Below are 23,506 nucleotides of genomic sequence, written 5' to 3' on the forward strand. Positions count from 1 at the left end.
GACCCAAAGTGTGTTAAGTGCGGTGAAGACCACCAAACAAAAGAGTGCAAACGTGTCAGAGATGTCAAAGCAACTTGCGCAAACTGCAAAGGCAGCCATCCAGCCAGCTACAGAGGATGCCCTAGGTGCCCAATATGGGGAAGACCACCGCCAAGGAGGCCACAACACCAACAAGCACAACAACAAAGACGACCACAAGCAGCCGGGGTTTCCTACGCCCAGGCCACACAAAACGCGCAAAACACCACAGCGATCCCAGACGAAGACTACATAGTCAGAATAGTGACTAGGGTAGTCAGAGAGGTGATATTGGGCACCAGGGAGGCACAGAAGTAATGGTGACAGAAAGGGGATACTTGAGGATAGGTTCCTGGAATCCAGGCGGTATTTCAACCAACCAAAACATCCTAGATGAACTCGTCAATAGATACGAGATGGACATCGTAGCAATACAGGAAACCAAGCTCACTAACAACTTCAACCTAAAGTTTCCTGGGTACGATGTTTACAGGAACGACCACACAAGAAGATCAGGAGGAACGGCAATACTAGTCAAGAAGGGAATTAAACACACAAGATTCACGACTCCACCACTAGTAAACATGGAGGCAACAACGGTAGAAGTGAAAATGACGTACGGCGCAGTCAGAATAACATCAGCCTACGTAAGACCGCAAGACCCATTAATGGACGAAGATCTAGAGGCGTTCCTAAACATCCCAGAACCATCAATAATAATAGGAGACCTTAATGCAAGATCCCCCAACTGGAATGATAGAGCTACGAACCGAAACGGAAGATTATTAAACAGTTACATAGAAAACAACGAAGATACAGTGGCAATGGGCCCAGAAGATCCAACACACTTCCCAGGAAATGGACTTCCCACCCACATAGACATCGTTGTTGCTAAAAACCTAGGACTCCAAACAGAATTAATCACACTAAATGAAGGAACCACAGATCACAACCCCATTCTACTAGAAATAGGAACATGGGAAGAAACAAACAAACCGAAGAGAACTAAAAAGAAAATAAAGTGGACAAATTACAAAAGACTAGTTAGTGAAAGAATAAATATAGTACCAATTCTAACCGACCCAGAACAAATAGAAGAAAAAGTCCTAGAATTAGAAAACACCATACAAGAAGCAATTAGAAACAGCACAACGGAAGAAGAAGTCGAGATCCACACGGGAAGGTTCAAAGACATAACACAAGAAATAAAAGATCTTATAAGGGAAAAGAACAGAGCGAAGCAAATAGCCAGAAGAACGAGAAACAGAGTAGACAAAACCTGGGCAAATACACTAAATAGAGAGGTGAAGACGGCTCTTCGACTACACCGCAGCAAAAAATGGGAAAACTACGTACAAGAGATGGAAGAAACAGACTCAAACATGAAAAACGTCTGGAAGCTTCAGAAAATGCTAAAAAGCGATAGAAAACCCATCCCCCCATTACACGGAGTAAACGGCATAGTATACTCCATAGAAGAAAAAGCTGAGGCGATGAGGTCCACACTCGAAAGTGAATGCAGGCTAAACTTCCATGTAGACGAAGACGATGACTTCTTGGAAGAAGTAGAAGAGCAAGAAGAGGTCCCAGAGGATCCGGAAGACATTATTCCCCCAACATCACCGGAAGAAATTAACGAACATATAAGAAACAGTTCTCCGAGAAAAGCGCCTGGTCTAGACCAAATATCAAATAGAGCTCTGAAATACCTTCCCAGAAAAGCTATAGTGTATTTTACAAACATAGTGAACGCTATACTCAGATATAAAAGATTCCCAAACAGATGGAAAGAGGCCCATGTCATCATGATCCCAAAACCTGGCAAAAACCACACGTTCCCGCAGAACTACAGGCCAATCAGCTTACTCCCAGCTATCAGCAAGATAGTGGAAAGAATCATCCTCAGCAGACTGCAAGCGGAAACAAATAGATTAGAGATAATCCCTGAAGCTCAATTTGGATTTAGAGCAGAGCACTCCAGTGAGCTACAAGTACTCAGACTAACTGAGTACATAGCAGCTGGTTTCAATGATAAGCAGTACACTGGAGCGGCATTCCTGGACGTAAGCAAAGCTTTCGACAGAGTATGGCATAAGGGGCTCATTTATAAAATGCGAGGATATGGGTACAGCGGGGCGATGACGAGACTGATCTCTTCGTACTTGGGCGACCGGAGTTTCAGGGTTCGGATAGGACAAGTCCTGTCCGAGCTCGGGAGCCCGGAAGCTGGAGTGCCACAGGGAGCGGTCCTGTCACCTCTGCTATACACAATATACACCGCTGACGTACCTAGAACACCAGGGACCCTAATGAGCCTCTACGCCGATGATACAGCGATAGCGGCCAAACACAGAAATGTAGACATAGCAGTGACCAACCTGCAAACAGCGTTAGAAGACATCGAGGAATGGAGTATAAAATGGAAGATAGCCATAAACTCAGAAAAGACGCAAGCGGTACTATACAAGAAGGGAAGACAACAGCCAGAAGAACAGCTGACAGTGCAGAACACCCCCATCGAGTGGAAAAATGAAGCTAAATACCTAGGTGTCATCATGGACAAAGGATTAACCTTCCAAAAACATGTAGAAGCCACAGTCCAGAAGGCCAACATAGCGAGAGCAACATTAAGAGGACTCACAGGAAGAAAAAGTAAACTAAGACTAAAAACAAGGTTAAGATTAATAAACAGCATAATATTACCGGTATTAACATACGCATCTCTCGCATGGGGACAAGTATGTAACACCCACAAAAAGAAGATACAAGCGGTCCATAACAGCAGCTTAAGAGAAGCAGCCAGAGTCCCAAGATACGTAGCAGAAAGATTCCTGTTCAGAGAACTTCAACAGGTGAGAGTCACCGAAATGATGACAGACAAGGCAAGGGTCAAATTCGCGGAACTGGAGCACCACCCAAGTCACATACTGCGAGAGATGCTAGGGTACGATGCGTTCCACCGATGGAAACACAAACGTCCAAAACAGCAAATATTGTGAAATGGGAAAAATAGTGAAAACAGTGAACGGTTCGTAGCTCGAAAACAACAAGTGCCGAAGATAACGTAACACACGTAGGTTCAATACCACGATCACCTCAAGGTAAGACAGTAATAGAAAATTACAGAAGGGCGTAAGCCCCCAAAAAAATATATAAAATACAAAAAAGGCGTAAGCCCCCAAAAAAAATAAAAAACCAAAAAACACTCAAAAAAACTCGAGCAACAAGTCATTGGACAGAGCTCAATGGGGCTCGGTACAATGACTTGGGGCCCAAGCAAGCAATTTTAGTTTCCGCGGATAAGTAAGTAAGAAGATAAAGGCATAGAGCGCTTCACGCTGGCCTAGTTTTTTGCATTCGATTAGGGTACCACATGGAATCTTATTACCCAGGATTCCATTGTGAAGAGCACTTGGCTACGATAGTTGTGCCCCCATCGCGCATCAGCGTGCTATGGGGGGGAAAGGGATGGCCTGGGGCATTGGAGCGAGGTGGGGTGATCCCTGTTCATACTCGGGTCAAAACACCTCGCTCCAATGAATTGTTACACCCGAATGTACTTTTTCGATAGGGTGGACACATCCCACAGGTCGGGTTGAATCAAATTGCTTGCTTGCTTGCTTGTTATGAATACAAACTCGCCGACAAATTTACTGGTGGTAAAATTATTTTACTTTTCTACAAATTTCTATACAGTGCCCACCTACTTATACTTCGTCTAATCTACTTACCGTTGCACGTGATCCGCGTCATAGCCCGTGACGGCACATGATACCAACACGAAATATTTTGGCGGTAGGTGTGTTCTTTTTTAGAATCATTTTTCCGAGTACACGGGAATTACAGCCACTAGATATATTTTATTATATACGCGTAGAAATAATATTTGAAGATTTCTATTAATGTTAACTTAAAGAAATACACAATAATATGTTTCATTTCATTTGTATACCTAAATGGACTATAAAGCGTTTTTATGAAGCACATTTGTTCGGAACACACTATAACTGTAATCGAACGAATGTGACATTTTAGCATAAATTGGTAACATTTATTTGACAGTTGCGGTGATGATACTTCATATTTGTTTTTATTCTTTACTATAAGTATATTTGTTTTATTATATTTACTGTTTATATTATTTACTTTAACTTAAGATTATAACTTAATTATTGTTTTCTATTTCTAAAGTTTTTATTTATTTACATTGAATATGAATTTGTTTTGTTGTATAATCTACTTCCGCAAAAATTATGTGATATACTTGATTTAAAATGACTTTAAGAATTATTGCGCGATCCCTCTTCAGGTGACAGCCATAACTTTGATTTTTTTAAATGGAAGAGTACATTATGTGACACCTCATTTAGAAGCCTTTAAAACACTGATTACAATAATGTATAATACTTAAATCCTTTTTGAGAGCGTAGGCAGAAAATTTCGATTGAATTCTTTTTAAATGCAATCATATTTTCGAATCCTGAGAAAACTAACAAGTACTTTTGAAAAGTTTAAACACAGAATGAAATATTACACTATTACCGAGGACAAAAGTCCCTTAGAATAAACAAAAAGTTTCTTTAGCTTTAGAGTGATATATTTAAAATTAAATATCACACTCAATTTTCTCTTTTTTTTTCGCCCCTGTAACTTTTTATTAAAATAAACATTATAGAATTCCTAAGAGACTTTTGGATCCTCGGTAATACTGTAGTCTTGTGTTCTGCGTTTAAATTTTTCAAAAACACTTATTAGTTTTCTCAGGATTCGAAAAAAATGAATGCATTTAAAAATAATTCAAACGAAATTTTACGCCTACGCTCTCAAAAAGGATTAAAGTATTATATATTTTTGTAATCAGTATTTCAAAGGCTTTTAAATGAGGTGTCACATTATGTACTTTACTATTAAAAAAAAATCAAAGATGTGGCTGTCACCTGAAGAGAAAACAAACTTTGGAAAACTGTTTGTTCTACACTACTCACGTACTTTTCAATACTATTTTACTTGATGTTATTAATTAGGAATGTGCAGGGCATTGCTATATATTTCATTTGGAGCAATTTCCGAAGTGGAAGTTTAATTTTACCTCCAAATTCAAATCTTTCCAATTCAATTTCTAATAATATTGTGGCTTATTCTCAGTTAAAACAAATAATTGGACTTCGTAAGTCCTAGGTTTTCACCCAAACTAATCGAAAGTAGAACTGAAAGTCGATATTTGAACGCTTCGTGTAACTTTGCGTCGATCGATATACGATTTTACTAATTTTGAGTCATTTTGACTAAACTTTGCGTCATCATTATTTAAACAGAAGTGACTTCAAAACAGGAACTAAAGATTAAAAGTCAACTTTTCAATACGCTTCGATTGTTGTGTTACATATACTATTTCTGCGACTATAGCGGCAATTCTGGTTAGAATTTTTTAAGCGAAAATGATATAAAAACCAAAACCAAAATTTTTTCTCATTTTGCTAAGGCACGTCGAATGATATATCGCTTATACTATTTCGGTGACTTTAGAACAGTTCATACGGTTGTAACTCTAAAACCGGAAGTCCGATGTCAAATGTCTCATCTTTAATACCATCCTTGGGTTATAAGCCTTCGCCTTAAGTTATAAGCTTTAAGTGCCATTCGGCACTTCATTTGTCATTCTATCTGTATTAATAATGGAGGAGTTGTATTCGCGGACGGAAAGACAGATGAACAGACAGTGATGGAACCGAAAGTATATATTTATTCTCTTCTTGCAAAGTAACGTCGAATAATATATCACGTGTACTATTCCGGTGACTTTAAAACAGTACTTCTGGTCGCATTTCTAAAACCGGAAGACCTAGGTAAAATTTCGCACATTTATTACCATCCTTGGATTATAAGCTTTCATTCGACACCTCAATTGTTATTCTATCTGGTACAGTGACGGACGAGTTATATTCGCAGTCGGACGGAAAGACGGATAGACAGCCTAGGTCAAATTTCTCACCTTTAGTACCATCCTTGTATTATAAACTTTCATGTGACATCTCATTTGTCATTCTACCTGGTATAATGGCGGAGGAGTTTTATTTGCGGTCGGACAGACCGCCTCGGTCAAATATCTCACCTTTAGTACCATCCTTGGATTATAAGCTTTCATTTGAGACCTCATTTGTAATTCTACCTGGTATAATGACGGAGGAGTTATATTCGCGGTCGGACGGACCGACGGACAGACAGCCTACGTCAAATACCTCACCTTTAGTACCATTCTTGGATTATAATCTTTCATTTGACACCTCATTTGTCATTCTAGCTGGTATATTGACGGAGTAGTTGTGATTACAGACGGACAGACAGACAGACGGACGTGGGTAATTCAAAGTTTTCACATTTTTTCAAAATTGGGTGAAAACAAAAGTAAATTTAAATAAACAGTACGACCATATAAATGTTACAACCACCATGTATTTTGTTATATTGTTTTTGTCAGTTCAAAACATATCCGTACTTAGATGTATTATTTTAACAATAATTATAATTATTTATATTATTTATATGTTCTCATTAAATGCCAACAAAACTGCTTTTTGAAACAAAACAAACAAATATTATTTTGCTTTTCTTTTATCAACATGAATACGTTGAATAATGCTGAAAAAGCAACTGCTGTATCAAAATAGCGAGTCGGCCACCTCTACTCAATACCACGCCACGGGCCACGGCCATTCCACCTCAGTGGGCGCCTTGCCTAAGGGTTACGTATCTACCAAGCATGTCTTGTGAATTTTGTTGCTATGAACACACCACTTGGGTACAGTGGCGTCGGATGGTACTCCTTTCCACACCACCCTTGAGGTAGAGTGCATGGCGCGCTTTTTTTATTGTGGTATCCCCAGAAGGCCTACTCCACATACACGTCTATTGTATCAACTTAATTTTTATTCTCATACTCCTTCTATACTCCTGATGGACCAGCTTGAGGAGTGTCATTCCCAAGGGAATGCAGTTCAGCTTGTATACGTAAGCCACTGTCGTCTTCGTAAAGCATTTGTTGTTGTTGCTGTTTCTCTTCTACTTCTTCTTCGTCTTCGTCTTCTTTTTCTTCTTCTTCTTTTTCTTCATCTTTTTCTTCTTGCTGCTCGTCATCGTTTGTAGACGGTTCTGGCATATTGGTGCAGCTGGAGTTACAATTGGCGCAAATGATGGAGCATTTAAGACCAGCTTTACGGCATCCACATGCACGACTACATTTTTTTTGCATGTGCAAGAAATAATATTTAATAGTTTTTGTGGAGGCGGTGGATTTAATGTAGTTAATGGTACAAGGCCTTCATTGTCTCGTTTCCAGCCCCATTCCAATGGATTGCACCTATTTCCATACCATAGTTGGATTTGAAAATATGTCCTTAAAGCATGTTGACGTGCTGCAGACTCAGTGGGAGGAAGGGACGCTAAGTTAAACTTTCGTTTATATGCCGACTTTATGAAACATTGATGACGGTACGTATTCAAACTTATATCGTCTTTACTATTATAACCATAAAGTTTAATTATAAAGGCTTCGGAAATGCTGGCGATGGTGTCCGGATTAGCATTTGGCTCTTTAAATTTTTGCAGCCGCTCACTAAGTGCAGGTTGTTTAAGTAGTAGTTTGCAAAATTTCACTTTTCCTTGTTTGCTGGATATCACAGCTGGGTTCACGGCTGGGTATCACAGCCGCTGAACGCATGTAGGAATAATATGTTTTCTACAAGTATACGATTCTGTATACTGTCGATAAAATACAGTGCTTGGGGGTTTTGCCTCTACTGGGCTTCAATAGAAAAACGTTAGCAGAAGTAGCGTGAGCAATTAGTAAAAACAGCAGATCAACGTCTTCGCCGACAATCATTACTGAGTCATGGTCTCCTGCCATACTGACTGCGGTGTGTACTATCAGTAAATCGGCGTCTTCTACGGCCTGTTTGACAGTGAAATTGGCCTTTTTTAGTTTTTCTGTCAACATTTCAATAAGCCTCTGTTTATTGCTGTCGTTCGCTAGGAATTTTTCTTGAGCAATGTTTATGATGCTTTCGGCGACGACGACTTCTGTTGAACCGTGTTTCCACGAACGGCGATTACGCTCTGCATATTTGGTGCTTCGCTCTACAGCATTGGCCGGATATCCATCGAAAACAATACTAGTATTTCCACCATAGTGAGATTTTACGTAAGAAACATAGCTTCTACAGATTGATGCAAAGGTTTCACCTCGTGGCCAGACGACTCGATGTAACAAAAAACCGCCATCAATCACATGCATGGTATTCCCAAATACCCTGTCACTGTTGCATTGTTGGAACAACTTATACAATGTGGATTTTGTTCCTTTTCGCATGCCGCCTTCATTAAAAAGGGCCAACGGGAATGGTGCTAACTCAAATGAGAGAAAATGTCGTAATTCTTTATCACATTCTTTGGCAATGCTGATGCGTTGAAACAACAGTAGAGGGTCAATCGGGACTACTTCTCCCTCTACACTAACGCTGGTGGTTATGACGCCCAATGGCAGTACACGATCCGCGCGTTTACACCTGATTGATTGGAAGTCACTACCAACTAGAGCATCCATAATATGTATGCCACGTTCGCGTGCCATGTGGCAGTTAATTGTGTTATCGCCTATGATTCCGGTACTCAATGACATCAAATGTGGTAGATTAGGGAAAGGAGGATGTTCTTCGAACCATGTTAGTAGTTTTGAGATGTCAGCGTTATCCCGCTTAACTCGTGCTGATCTCAACTGTATATGTTGTTCCGACGTTTCTATCGCAACGTTGCAGAATTTTTCCACGGCATAACACATTATGTAAGTAAACCGCACCCAATGTCCACCTCTTAAGAACGCTCTCTTGAACGCCACGGCCATGAGTAAGCCCACCACTAATTTTCATTGTGCGCATTAGCGATTGTTCAATGCCCATATCGGTCCACGTTCCACACCAAAACTTATCTGACCGTCGAATGGTAAATCCACTATCGGTGGTAAATTTTTCATATTCCCTCGGTGCCATAACATTTTGTAGAAGATACATGTCCTGCAAGTATAACTGGGATGCTTTACCATAGGGAAAATGACCACTGGCATAAAAAAAGGAACCATTTTATGAACTGTTTCCAGGTGGAGCTTCCAATTTTCACTGCGTTCGGCCTCAACGAATAGTTTTACGAGAGTTATCATTTCACAATATTGCACCCATAATTTTGCTGTCGCACCACTGTCTTTAAACTGCCGTAATTGTATTTGAAATTTAGTGCTTAACATTTGAAAAACGTCCTCAAACTCCACGGAATTTACTACTGAACGATCAGAGTTAGCCAGAATAGATTGTAAACTAATAATTTCGTCTTGTTCAAAGTCAATCGCGGTCATCACTAGGTGTGTAAGTGCTTGATGAGTTAACATATGTGCCCGCAGTGCACGGGAATAGGCGTGTCCCGACATGATCTTTTCTAGGGAATTTAGAGCATGGATGTTGTTTAATAGCTCTTTTAAACCACTGCCAGACATTATATAACCTGTGGACCCCATGAAAGACATCAATAAATGGAATCCTCCTAGTCTTGGCACTACCCGCTGTAATCTTGGATCCTCGCTATATGTGGCGACAATTTCGCGCGCTTTCATAAAAAGCGGGAGGTCAAAGGTCACAAAACATGTTTGTTGGCCGTGGGCCTGGCATTTTGCAGAAGCAGATATTAATGAGGTGAAAATCGTATTGTAGTCAGTTGGTGGAGCATTTAAGAAAGGTAAACACAACACCACTGACTGATCGTGAGGCAGGTTTTCAGTCACCTTTTCCAGGAAGCCACTCCATCCGGGTATGTTGTCTTTGTCAACCCATTTACCAAACAACCACATTAAGTCTGCGGAAGAAGGCATTACTGCTTCGTCCATGGGATGTAAACTATCAAAATATACAACATTTACAGATTGTGATCCACGTTGTTCTCCATGCTGGTAGGTTTGCAACGATATTTCGCCGAATTGTCCCACTACTGATGCTGCTGGCATATTATCTAGACGATGAATCACAGTATCTGATGGTAAAGCATTTGCTGGTGTCACACATTATATGCCGCCCATAGCATGAAAAGTATGGTAACCATCTAATGTCTGGGTGTTAAAATCAGCGTTGTCGTACACAAATTGACAGAAGGCATTCTCATTAAGCTTTGGCTCTGGGCGCATCACTGCTGATACCTCAAACTGCTTTGCTTCATTGTATGACGCACAAAATCCAAGAGAAGAAATAATATCAATTAACCGCCGTGATGCATATGTTTTGTAAATCATTGACACTACGCCTATTAGCAAGGGAGACAAAAAGGACTTCGGCCTGGCTGCTGCAATTATGCAATGTGATAGCGCCGTAGATTTATTTTACCATTTTTGTAGTGCATCTTTCTTTTTCTCCATTATAACCGTGTCCATGAAAACTTGCAGGGTTTCTGGTATATCGTTGTTAACATCTTGTAGAAAATTATCTGATTGGGGGTAATTATTCAATTCGTATACTATGCTGCGAATATCTTCTAGGACGATTTCTGCAGCTGCCTTTACGATTCGTCGACGGTCCTCTGTCAAATTTGTTTTTCGTTGGTGGTACCATGAGTCCGATATGATGGAATACCCTGAATTACGAAAGCAGACCACCGACGACTGCACCGATCTCAATACGATTAAAATGCCATCACCATATTTCTTTTGTAAATGAGCCTGTACCGTTCTTGCATCCGGACAATAATCCCCTTTTACTTCCTTTAATAGGTCGCACAGCATAAATTGACATTCGTCTGAATGCTCCTCCAAGTAGGTATAAATATACTGCATAGCAGTGTCAATATCTTTTGTCTTAGCAGTTCGTTTAACAGTCTCACGTGGTGCTGTCAATGATAATTGCGATAAGCATTTGTCGTGGTATTTCGCATGTAGTGCTTGTAAATCAGCTGTTGCGTGAATACGTGAAATAATAACCTTGCTCCATTCATCATTGCGAAGACGTGTCATGTCTAGGACTCTGTCCCTCCAAGTGGGCTTACGCACATTGTACACAGCAATGCGTCCACGACTACTTTCGCGTTTCTGTTTTTCAAGAAAGTCAGCTGTTATTTCTTCCCCACACAAACAACAATGGCTATGGAACGTAAATGTCTCTGATAACCGCCTAGACGGACCCGCAAGTGTGACGCCTGCCTCCATTTTACGTAAGTACGCGGCAATAGATCGGTTGTCTGTATATAGGCTCCCCCAAACCAACGCGAATTATTCGCAGCGGATTCGTGACGGAAAGTTCGCAGTCGAATTCCTGACGGAATTCGTAAAGAACTTCATATTGAAGCGAATATATTCGCGTCATACTCGTATGTGTCTAGTAGTGAGAAGAGTTGGTGACAACGAAAAACAAAGAATACTACTCAGTGATCTCAATTCTTCACAAAAATGTATACATCATCAGATGAAGAAGAAGCTCTTGTAATGTTAGCAATGGAGGACGACAATTCAAGGTAAAATTATTATCTATAGTTATCCTAAAACAACAATATGGACTATATTATGAATTTAATCTTAGGAAAAGAAGAAAATGGGTTCATGATATCAATCTAGAAAGACTGAAATGTGGGGAATATCACACGCTGATGCCTCAATTACGAAAAGACGATAAAATATGCTACATTTATTTTAGAATGACAATAGATTGTTTCGATGAACTGTTGCACCTTGTAGAAAATGATATTAGAAAATCAGACACGAATTACCGAGAAGCTATTTCTCCCGAAGAACGGTTGGCCATAACATTAAGGTAAGAAAATGAAAAAAAAAAACTGCAGACATTATTTATATCATTAATTTACTACAGTAAAAGAGAATAAGGATCAAAATAACTCTAAAATATACTTTATGTATTGTAAGGGTCAAAGGAATTGACATAGTTGGAAACTGATGGATTATGAGAAGCTGCTTGGTTACAACTCTGCGCCAAGTTGTGTAGTGTAATATAATTATTTTCACAATTCACTTCATAGAACCCAGAAGTATTCGATTGTTTAGGTAATGCAGTGTCATTTGGTGAAGGTAGGGATACAACCGAAATACTTCCGACGGAAGAGGGGTTTTGATAGGTGTCTGTACTTTCAGCTCTAGATTGATGGCTATTCAAAGAACTTTCCTCCAATTGAAGCAACTCCTGCTCCATGATAACTTGCGCAATCTTCATTTTTGTTTCAATTTGCCTTCTAGGAGAGAAAGATTTTACCGTAAAAGAATGAGCCAAAAACAATTGGTCGGTAGCATCATGCACTACTCTCTTTTTGCTCTCAAAATAACTGATCATATCTTTCACATATGTGGATGGCTCAGAATTGCGTTTTCTGTTTGTTCTGCCTGTAGAAGGAGTTTCATTTGAAAGAGTAACCCTAGGAGCTTCATTTCGAGTAGGTTTCGATGAGGAGGGTTGAATCTTATTCTGGGAATCACCTGTCTGAGTTGTTAGTAGATTTTTACTACACGTTGGTTTCTGTACTGCGGAATTTTCATCCGTTAATATATTTTCGGGTGATTCTATATTTGGGAATGCTTCAGATTCTTGTGTATCAACATCTGTGACATTGGATGCAGTCTTAGCAAAATTTAGGAACGGTTTGAACGATTCCATATGATCTGCCCATATCCATTTTTTTTATCGCTTGCCGCTTGTCCAGTTCTAGTTTTATTAGTTCTTATGTACTTAGCGTACGTATCGCGCAGATTCCTCCATTTTTTTTAATCTCATCCCCTGAAACAAAATACTCTTTTTTAGGTATCTGGCTACCGGAGATACATTTTATACAATAGACCATAGTTTTAGAGTCGGGTTTTCGACTGTAAGTGCCATAGTTCTAGAAGTTTGTGAAGCTTTATGTAGAAATTTGCAACATATTTACTTGCCCGAACCAACTACAGAAATATGGAAAAAATCTGAAGAAGGTTTTAGAAATACCTGGCGATTCCCAAATTGTATTGGTAGCATCGATGGCAAGCATGTTACTATCAAGTGTCCAGACAAAACAGGATCTAATTATTGGTGTTATTTGAATAAGTTTTCTACAGTATTAATGGCTATTGTTGGCCCAGATTATAGATTCATTTCAGTTGATATTGGCGGTTTTGGTAAAAACAGCGACGGTGGAATATTCGAAGCTTCCAACATGGGAAGAAGATTTGAAACAAATCAGATGGGTGTACCTGAGCCGAAAAATCTCCCAGGCCAGAATGAACTTTCCCCCCATGTCTTAATTGGAGACGAAGCCTTTGCACTAAAACCATACTTGTTGAGGCCCTTTCCATACAGTCAAAGCAGAACAGATATTTTCAAGGAAAATTATAATGTGAGGCTCTGTAAAGCGAGAAGAGTAGTAGAAAACGCTTTCGGAATATTGGCACAAAAATGGCGTATATTCTACAGACCAATGGAAACAAAAATTGATACTAGTATTCTCATTGTGAAAACTGCATGTATTTTGCATAATTTTCTAAGGACAAAAAAATGTGATGATAGATTCATAGAACTTTTAGATCCACCAGAGCCTGAACTTGGAGCATTTCAAAATTTGGACAATGACCCAAGGAGAGCTGCAAGACTGGCATTTTCTGTTCGAGAAAAATTTGCCACGTATTTTAATTCAGGACTATGAATAAATTGTTCACGATGAAAATAATGGACTCTTCTTGCAGTAAATATAGTATTGTTTAGGCCTCTGCTTTTCTTTAGTCTTAGATGTAGAAAAATAAACCAATACAAATCGTAAAACTACTCACCATTTTCGCCTATTTCTTCTCCTATTCTAGTCCAAATCTTGTCCTTTTTCCTTACATTTTTATAATCTTCATGAGAAAGGTCATAGAGAATAGGATACTTTCGAACCAACTCAATAATTCTCTCCATTTTCAATTTTTTCACATGCGAAACCACTGCGAAACTGATAAAAACGCTGTCGAGTGCGAACTAAGATTCCGGACGAATAAATACGCAGACAAAACGCATGCCCGAACGACGAAAATCGTACTTGTCTGAACTTGTATACTTACCACAGTGGAAACAATTCAATGCGAATCGTATGCGGTACGGAATTCCGCAGGTAATGCGAATTTTCCGCGTTGGTTTGGGGGAGCCTTATACCTTACGACACGCTAAATGAACTACTATTGAAGTGACTCCTATCAAATCATTGTGTTTTCCATCATTCCGTTTAATACTGCTTTGACGCAATGTTTTCAAGCCTTTTTCTTTAATAGTGGACAACACAAGCTCAAAACAAATGAGAATCGTTGAAAAGTCCTATTAATGTTGCTCCACAATATTGTATTGATATGCAATTATTAATGTGAATTTAATTAATTGTAATATGTACCATGCTAAACATGTTGCTGATTTATGACACTAGGTGTCGCTCTTCCGAACTTGCACGGTCCCAATAGGTGGTGAAAATATGCAAAAATTGACTTTGGGCCACTACTGTGGTTTTAGGGCATAAAGAACGTAAAATATACATAGGTCATAATTTGTAGGTGACATTGTGCTGTTTTATTTGGCATAAGTACTTTATCAATAAAATTAGCAGGTGACGAAAAGAAAACAAAAACTGAAGCCCGCCAAAGCATTTCTGTGGTTTACGCCGCCACTGTGCAGTAACGATTGCTTATACGAAAAAAATGCATAGGATCTTATCTGTAGAGCAAATAGTGGTCTTTAATTCTGTATAAGTTTTGCTTAAAAAAATGCATAGGTAATGGAAAATCGTAAAAAGCTCGCCAAACTTATTTTCAGGGATAGGGGTAGTTTTTTTAGGGATATTGCAATAACCATATATAATTATGAAAACCCTACATTTCTTAACTACATATGAATAAATAAACACATATTTTAATTAAAAAAATATACCAAGGTATAAATCTACATTTTTTAACTGCGTTTGAATAAATAAAACCATATTTTAATTAAAAAATATAACAAGGTGTAAAATATCAAAATAAAAAAGGATTCTTAGATGAACATGAAACGGTACAAAAAGGAAATTAATTTTAAGTACTTTCTGTTTAATTTTTGTGATTATTACATTCTTAGCAAATATGTATCTACACCATTCACACCATTTTTTGAACAATCCACAGCATATTTCCGTCGCGAGTTGTAAACGTAAGCACTTTTTCTACTTCTGCGTTCATTTGATGATCACATATTCCTTGAAATATTTCGTTATCTTATTCCTGCTTTGAAGAGGAATAATCCCCACTGTATTCAATACATTCATCGAATCCATCGGGATCAATACCACCCATGTCTTCATCATCACATCCTTCCATTATTTTTCTGGCTATTTCCTTTATCTCATCACTACTAAGTTTTTTTCTATAATTTTATGATACTTGAGATCTAAAATCAAGGACACCGCCATAATAAACTATACTTTTAGTTAATTATATGCCTTGATAACCAAAAAATTATTGTTAGGTACTTACCACAGGTACTTACATAGTCGTTTGGCGTACTTTATGCACCACTTAGTAATACGCAGCAACAATGACGTCTAATATAGTCTTTAGGTGATACAGTAGCGATGAACAGGTAGCCAAAATGCGTTCCAAGATTGCGGCTGTGATTTTGAATATTTTTTCTAGATATTTGGCACACGTATTCGTAATATAATAAAGAATGGCGGTACAGAGCCCAATTTGAAAAATATGCTAATATGTGGAAATTACTCTGTAATTAAATACAATATTAAAAAAACGAGCATGTAGCGCCATTAAGAAGAACAAAAAAATACACTTTCTTCAAATAAACTTTTTTATCCGATGCCTAGATTGTGTGTCATTTTGGAACTACTAATGAAATAAAAAATTTTAGCAGTTCCAAAATGACACAAAATCTAGGCATCGGATAAAAAAGTTTATTTCAAATAAACTTTTTTATCCGATGCCTAGATTGTGTGTCATTTTGGAACTACTAATGAAATAAAAAATTTTAGTAGTTCCAAAATGACACAAAATCTAGGCATCGGATAAAAAAGTTTATTTGAAGAAAGTGTATTTTGTTGTTCTTCTTAATGGCGGTACAGGCTCGCTTTTTTAATATTGTATTTAATTACAGAGTAATTTCCACATATTAGTATATTTTTCAAATTGGGCTCTGTACCGCCATTCTTTATTATATTACGAATACGTGTGCCAAATATCTCGAAAAAATATTCAAAATTACAGCCGCAATCTTGTAACGCGTTTTCGCTACCTGTTGATCGCTACTGTTTCCTCTTAAAGTAGTGAGAAAGACTAAAACTAGACTCTGTGTATAAGAATGTGTGGTAGGAGGATACATGAGCGACGCTGCCGGTTTAACATCTGGATATAAAGTTATGACGTTTTAAATAAGAATGGCGTACTTTTTATGCTTTAGCGACAGTGGCAGATCCAACATCGTTAAGAGGGGGGTGCCAACTGACTAAATTTCTATAAAAATAAATGAATATTTTTATAATCTTTGAATATAATATCACTTCGTTTGAGGGGGGGGGGGAGGTGATCACCCATCACCCCTCCCTGGATCCGCCACTGCTTAGCGACCACTTAAGGTTAAATATTGTGCTATTAAGGTAGCATTAATGCAATAAAATGCGTGTAGGTGGCGAAAATATGCAAAAATTGATTTTGGGCCACCACTGTGGCTTTGGGGCGCAAAGATTGTTAAATGTGCATAGGTTATAATTTGTAGGTTACACTGTGTTGTTTTATTTTACATAAGTACTTTATCAATAAAACGAACAGATGACGAAAAAAAAAACAAAAACTGGAGCCCGCCAAATCATATATGAGGTTTACGGCGCGTAACGGTTGCTTATACGAAAAAAATGAATAGGACCTAATTTTTAGAGTAAATAGTGGTATTTAACCTTGTATAAGTTTTGTTTAAAAAGAATGCATAGGTAATGAGAAAATCGTAAAAACATCTTCGCCAAGGGATAGGGGTAGTTCCTGCAGTAGGTATATTTTCAAGGATAGGGGTGGTTTCCGCAGGGATGTTGCAATAACCATATATATTTTTGAAAAGCGCTATTGATGAAGCATATGCCCATATGGATCAAAAAGCAAAAAACAAAAAAAAATTCAGCCCCCATTTTATTTATTTTTTTTTGGCTACAGGGGTTGCACTAGGAAATCGCTTTTGGTGTCCATGCATAGATAATAATAACGTGCACAAAATGATATATGAAGCATATTAATAAAGGGCATTGTGTGTGAAGGATTCCAAGAAAATCACTTTATTTATTAATTCTTTTTTTTTGGGTGGTTCCGGGAAAAAATGGGGGTGCATTATACAAATTTGTAAATAGCACCAGTACATGGGTAATCGCTGAAAGTCTTTTTACTCTAGCATAAATGGTTCAGATGGTATAAAAAGAGGTTTTTTAAAATGTAACACCCTGTAATTAAAAATAGGGCAATTACCCTTAAGTGAAACCTATACCAAAAAAATCAGTCACTTATATGTGAGTAATTGCCACAGGATTTCTTCTTAATTTCCGTTACACTTAGGAAAAAATATATATTTTTTAAAAACATCGTTTTTAAAAACTTATCAAGTTTGGGGCGCCACCCTCGCTAAACGGTGGATGATAGACATATGCTGTCGGGAAATAAATCGTAGAAAATATAGTCCTCTTCATATTTCTATAAAAAAATTTTTTTGTAAAAGGTACAGGAAGGGCTACGTTCCGCAAAAACCACAAATTACCCCCTTTAAAGGGGCGAAAAGGGGGGTTCTGAGGCGAAATTTTTTCAGAAAAAGTTAGTCTTATAATAAGCACCCCTTGATATAACAGAAAAAAATAAAACCGGACTTGTGTCCATTTTGTAAAGTTCAACCTCTGTTTCCTACACTTACATTGAATTTAGAAAATTCTGTATTCTTTGACGGGTATTTGCATATTAAAACGGATTAATACTTATATATGTATAATTGGTTGGCGATTACAATACTCTAAATAGATAACCAATCAAATTACGTAATATAAATATTTTTTGTCATTGGTATACCTATTCGGACATTGTATAGGGAAATTTGATATTATATTTATTTAATTTTACATTAAACTATTTCAAATATAAAATATTCTGTCAAATATTTGTATAAATATTGATGATTATATAAAATTTAATATTCTGACAACTGTCGGTGTCAGATTTAACTAAAATGTCATGTAATGATTTGCGATATTCTTAAAATCCTATATGACGTCAAAATTAATGACGCACGAAGAAAAGGGTTTGGGATTTACTATAACATTGAAAATTCTCTCAACATCACAACTCTTCAGGTCAGATGCATTCTATAGGACCGGTACTTGCTCTGGCTGCGGGGCAACCGGGCACGATACAGAGTCCTGTCGGGCTGCGGCAAGATGCGTCTTGTGAGATGAGGCGCACAGATGTGGCAGTATGGCCTGTCCTAAATTCAGAGATGCCCTGAGGATGGCCAGACAGGCCGAAAAGCCAAAACTTAAAAAACAAGATATCCTGATGCCGGGCAATAAATCTGAAATATCCGTAACTGATTACATATATGAAAACCGTCTCCCTCGCTGATACGCCCAATGTCGGAATAGATGTGGAAATGGAACCTCCCACATCGTTCTCCAGCCCCACACACACCGCGACCCAGAATCAAGAACTGGGTGATGCTGCGGAAGTAGCACTGCCCTCGTCAGATATAGCTGGTCTAGTATAAGTCTATACTCTACACCGACCCTTTAACCTTAAACTAAGACAAGGGTAAGACTCTGCAATGGCTTCACTAGAAAAAAAAGACTTAAAATACTTCAGGTGAACATCGGGAGGGCCAAAATGGCACCCCATATGATTTATACTAAAGCCCTCGAAATTGGAGCTGATTTACTGGTTGTCCCCGAGCCAAATAAAAACATGACTAAGAACCAAGGCTGGATTGCTGACTTGAAAGTTGATGTTGCCATATACCCCGTAAACAAGAACGTGTGCATCAGCAAAATCATAAAAAAAGAGGGTCATGTAATGATCAAAATATATAACTTGGCAATCATCGCCTGCTAGATCTCCCCTAACATAACTAGGGAGCGCTACAAACAACATGTCGAAAGCATCATACAAACGTCTCAACAATACACAGACTTTATTGTGGCTGGCGATATAAACGCCAAATCGATCATATAGGGGTCTTTTAGAAACGACAATAGAGGGGAGATGTGGAACAATTGGATACTTTCAGAAGACCTAGTAGTGCTCAATAATGGCAAACCGACATTTGTTAGAGGCAAAACACGAAGTCATATTGATGTTACCCTTGCAAGTAGAAATTATGCCAGGAAGTTGATGGGTTGGGATGTATTGGAGGACAACCTCTACACGCATCATAGATACATCGTCTTCGAAACTGGAACTAACGTCATGAAGATACAAGAGGATGATACTACTGACTTTCAAAGTCTCCGACGGACTATTGTCAACGCACAGACTTTTATAGAACGCGTGAGAATATTACGTACACAGTCCCATACTGGTGGAACGACGAGATTCAGTCTAAAAGAGCCGAATGTTTTAGGTGTAGATGAACAGCGCAGAGGTATAGGACCCAGCAAAATATCGACGAGTACAAGCGTTCTAAGAAAGAACTGGACAGAGAAATCAAAAGGGCTAAGCGTAATTGTTGGCAAAATCTATGGACAGCGCTAGAAAATGATGTATGGGGAGAAGCATACAGAATTACAATAAAAACTTTGAGGTCAGAAACCCCGTAGAGCCTCTGTTCACAAAAAAAGGAATGAAATAGCGAAATTACTTTTTCCCACAAAGCCCCGTCAAACATTCGCCCAAATCAACGTTACTGTTCGACCCGACGACTTCTGGGCGGAGGAAATAGCAGTAGCAGCAAGTAATATAAAAGTAGGTAAAGCAGCTGGTCCAGATGGTGTACCTCCAGAAGCGATTAAGATCATCATAGAAAAATATCCTGAAATAATCAAGAGGATTTTCAACAATCTCCTCCATAGGCAAGAGTTCCCGACCAGATTAAACAGGCCAGATTGACGCTTATTTTGAAACCGGGGAAAGACCCCAATATAGCCAACTCATACAGGCCAATCTGCCTGTTGGATTGCCTGGGAAAATTCTATGAATATCTAATAAAGGATCGCCTGGAGGAGGATCTGCAAAGAAACAGAAGTATCTCTGATAGACAGTACGGATTTAGAAGATCCAGATCCACAATAGATGCGGTAAAGGCAATAACTGACACAGTCAAAGAGACGAGGAAAAGATGGGCCGTTCTCGTGATGTTCGATGTGAAAAATGCATTTAATTCAGCCAATTGGGGTCACATCGTCAAAGCTCTGGAAAAGTCAAGAGTGTCAGAATATTTAGTAAATATAATTAAGAACTACCTTAATGAAATGTATGTCCAGGTGGCGAAGCCTAAAGACCTGCAATCTACAGCAGGAGTACCGCAAGGATCCGTACTGGGACCAATATTATGGAATGTTCTGTATAACGGGGTTCTGGAAATTACCTATGGAAGTAAAGTCAAAGCTATTGCGTATGCAGATTCAGACTGAAACGAACTGGGACTTAGAAGTCATAGTGAATAAAAGTTGTAGGAAAGTATATGACTAGATGAGGGAACAAGATCTCGAATTGGCCACACATAAAACAGAAATTGTCATTTTAAAAGGCCCAAGAAAACGACCCAATCTAATTTTCATGGTAGGTAGTACAAGAATAGAGCCGACAAATTGTACTAAATACTTGGGCATACACCTGGATACAGGTCTTAGATATACCAAACATCTTAATAAAACAGTCCAGAAAGCAGAAGGAAGGACCACTGCATTATCAAAGATCATGCCAAATATCGGCGGACCAAGCATTCATAAAAGAAAAATGTACCTTTAGGTAGTGCATTCTACTCTTCTGTATGGTGGCCCCATATGGTACGAAGTTTTGAGAATGACAAAGTCTAAAAACATGCTGGAAAAATCACAAAGAAAACACCCCTCTTGAGACTAACAAGTGCGTACCTGACTACTTCGACAATTGCCCTTCAGGCCATATCAAGTACGCTCCCCATTCACCTCCTAGCCTAAGAAAGAATGCTATTATATGCAAATGATTACGGCCACTTGAACCACATAAAGTCTGAGGTAAGAAGATATATGTACCAAGAATGGCAAGGTGAATGGGAGGCACAAATCGAAAAGGCTCAATGGACTAAAAGGCTCATTCCAGATGTGATAGCCTGGTCTGCATGCAAGTATATAAGATTAAATTAGTAAAAGACTAAGTTTTTCAACCTAATGAAAATATTTGTAAATTAAATATTTTTAAAAGATTTTTAATTGAAAAACTTATTGGCCCATCTTCCTGGTGACACCTCCAAGGCTTCTACAATATGCAAGCCAAATGGATGCTGCAGTGAAGACAAAAGGGAAGGAATTCTACACTATGCAATTCACAACCCCCGTCTGCAGCGTGGTAAAGTTCCAACGGAAAATGGATCTAGTTACTCTATAGGAGTAATACTAATATAAAAATAAAAATGTATACCATTTTTATTCAGTTGCAATGCGAAGCCAAAACTGTCTTAATTTTTACTTAGATCAGAGAGTGCAGCCAGCACTCTCCTTAGAAATTGATCTTAATATGTCTGCAGCATCACCTCGTAGAGCAACAGTCAAGGAAACAGCCTTTTCTTGCTCGGTCCAATGATTGGCGGTCGCAAGAGCTTCAAATTATTGTCTAAGGTATATGGACCAAGAGGACTTTCAATCAAATGGTGGTAATTTGAATCTCATATTATGCGACGTTTCGTCTTTCCGTAGTTCATCTTTCACTACAGGATCTAAATCTACTGCATTAACTGATGGTTGCACTTTTGTATCGGTTATCATGCTCTCTAATTCTTTGATCTTCTCTTCTACGGCTAAAACTACTGCATTAACTGAGGGTAGAACTTTCGTATTGGTTACCATAGTCTCTAGTTGTTTGATCTTCTCTTCTAGCATTTCTTTATTGTCGTTTACACTTTTTTGTATCTTATCGAATGTTCTAGAAACTTCTTCAAATTTCTCGTTGCTCTGCCTACAAACTTCTTCAAGTTTTTTGTTGTTATTTACAAACTTCTTCAAGTTTCTCGTTGTTCTTTCTAGAAGTGTCATTGATCTTTTGAGGAATGGTTTCGAATTTCTCATTATTTATCTTCGACGTTTCATCGATCTTTTGAGAAACACTTTCGACGATTATTTTCGATAAGACTGCTTCTTCCGCTGACTGGAAGTGGAACGTCTCTGGGTCATCTCCATTCTTCTTGAGGACCTCCTCGAGTCGTGCTTGCAGGACTTTCTTGGACCCACTGGCATCTAACTCCAGCTCTTCTAATTGTTCACGGAGTGAACGGAAAGTTTTACGGAAAGTTCTTCTAGCAACATCTTTGGTCGGCACACTCGTACTTTTCAAAATGTCTTTTAAAAGTCTTTGTGAATACCGAACAATTAACGCACTCCGATTATTTGCCGACGAATAACGCACAAAAATCTTTTTAACATAAAAGTCACTAATTTATTTAAATTCCACACCGGGACTTCATTAAGTTGGAGGGTCCGAGAAGTTAGCCATCTTAGATTTTCATAGAACGTTGAATTGAAGTTTGACAGTGTTGCCATGTGATTATAATATATATAAAGTATAATATATTGCCCCAGAGAGCACAAGTACGTTTTATGGACATCCAATGGACGTACATCTGTGTACATTGGAACGTCCAATGGACGTCCCGCTAAGGTACAATGGACATCCGATGGACGTCCAACGAATGTCCAGAGTTCACAAAATTGGACGTCCATAGAACGTCCGCTACAAACGTACATTGTACGTTGTATTGAAGCTTTCAGTGTACACCTTATGTACATTCAATGTACGTCTTATGGACATTTGTAGGGCACTTTTCAGAAAGAAATCTAGTATCTATAATTTTGTGAATACATAGCAAAAAGCCTTTATAGGAAATAGTTCCTTATAATACTAAACTTATACTTAAAAATATTACACAAAAGACCTTTTTATTTCTCTTTACTATAACTTCATTATAATATACAGAGAGAGTCTGTAAAGTGGAATAAATTCAATATCTCAAATACTAATTGTTTTTTTGGAAAATGCTCAGACCCGTCGATGAGTATTTCAAATTGTCCTTTTTGACATTCAATAAAAATGTATACAGGGTGTCCCAATTTAGAGATATGACGTCATCGTCGATTTTCTTAAATGGCAACACTGTCATTTTGATAGCTAATTTGATAGGGTTTGTAAAGTTATACATAACTGCAAAATATCAAATTTTTATTCTCTACCATTTACAAGATAATAGAAAATAACAAAGTTATATCTGTAATTTGGAATATA

General features: G+C 38.3%; 2 protein-coding genes across 2 annotated transcripts in view; one reads left to right on the forward strand and one right to left on the reverse strand.

Annotated features, from left to right (window-relative positions):
• LOC114336546 (tetraspanin-9-like) overlaps nucleotides 1–23,506 on the reverse strand; it is a 116,117-nt gene that overhangs the window by 78,637 nt on the left and 13,974 nt on the right. The window lies entirely within an intron of this gene.
• Nucleotides 11,432–13,845, forward strand: LOC126889511 (uncharacterized). The gene is made up of 3 exons (XM_050657853.1): nucleotides 11,432–11,553; nucleotides 11,619–11,849; nucleotides 12,846–13,845. Exons 1-3 carry the CDS (start codon nucleotides 11,489–11,491, stop codon nucleotides 13,717–13,719), a joined length of 1,170 nt encoding a protein of 389 aa, XP_050513810.1. The 5' UTR covers nucleotides 11,432–11,488; the 3' UTR covers nucleotides 13,720–13,845.

Source organism: Diabrotica virgifera, chromosome 8, assembly GCF_917563875.1.
Source record: "Diabrotica virgifera virgifera chromosome 8, PGI_DIABVI_V3a".
Classification (NCBI taxonomy): domain Eukaryota; kingdom Metazoa; phylum Arthropoda; class Insecta; order Coleoptera; family Chrysomelidae; genus Diabrotica; species Diabrotica virgifera.

Bases quoted from the DNA above. Each gene is read 5' to 3' on its own strand.
- LOC126889511 (XM_050657853.1), top strand. From the start codon at position 11,489: ATGTATACATCATCAGATGAAGAAGAAGCTCTTGTAATGTTAGCAATG. The intron at 11,554-11,618 runs GTAAAATTATTA...ATTTAATCTTAG, and splicing joins ATGGAGGACGACAATTCAAG to GAAAAGAAGAAAATGGGTTC. The intron at 11,850-12,845 runs GTAAGAAAATGA...ACTCTTTTTTAG, and splicing joins CGGTTGGCCATAACATTAAG to GTATCTGGCTACCGGAGATA.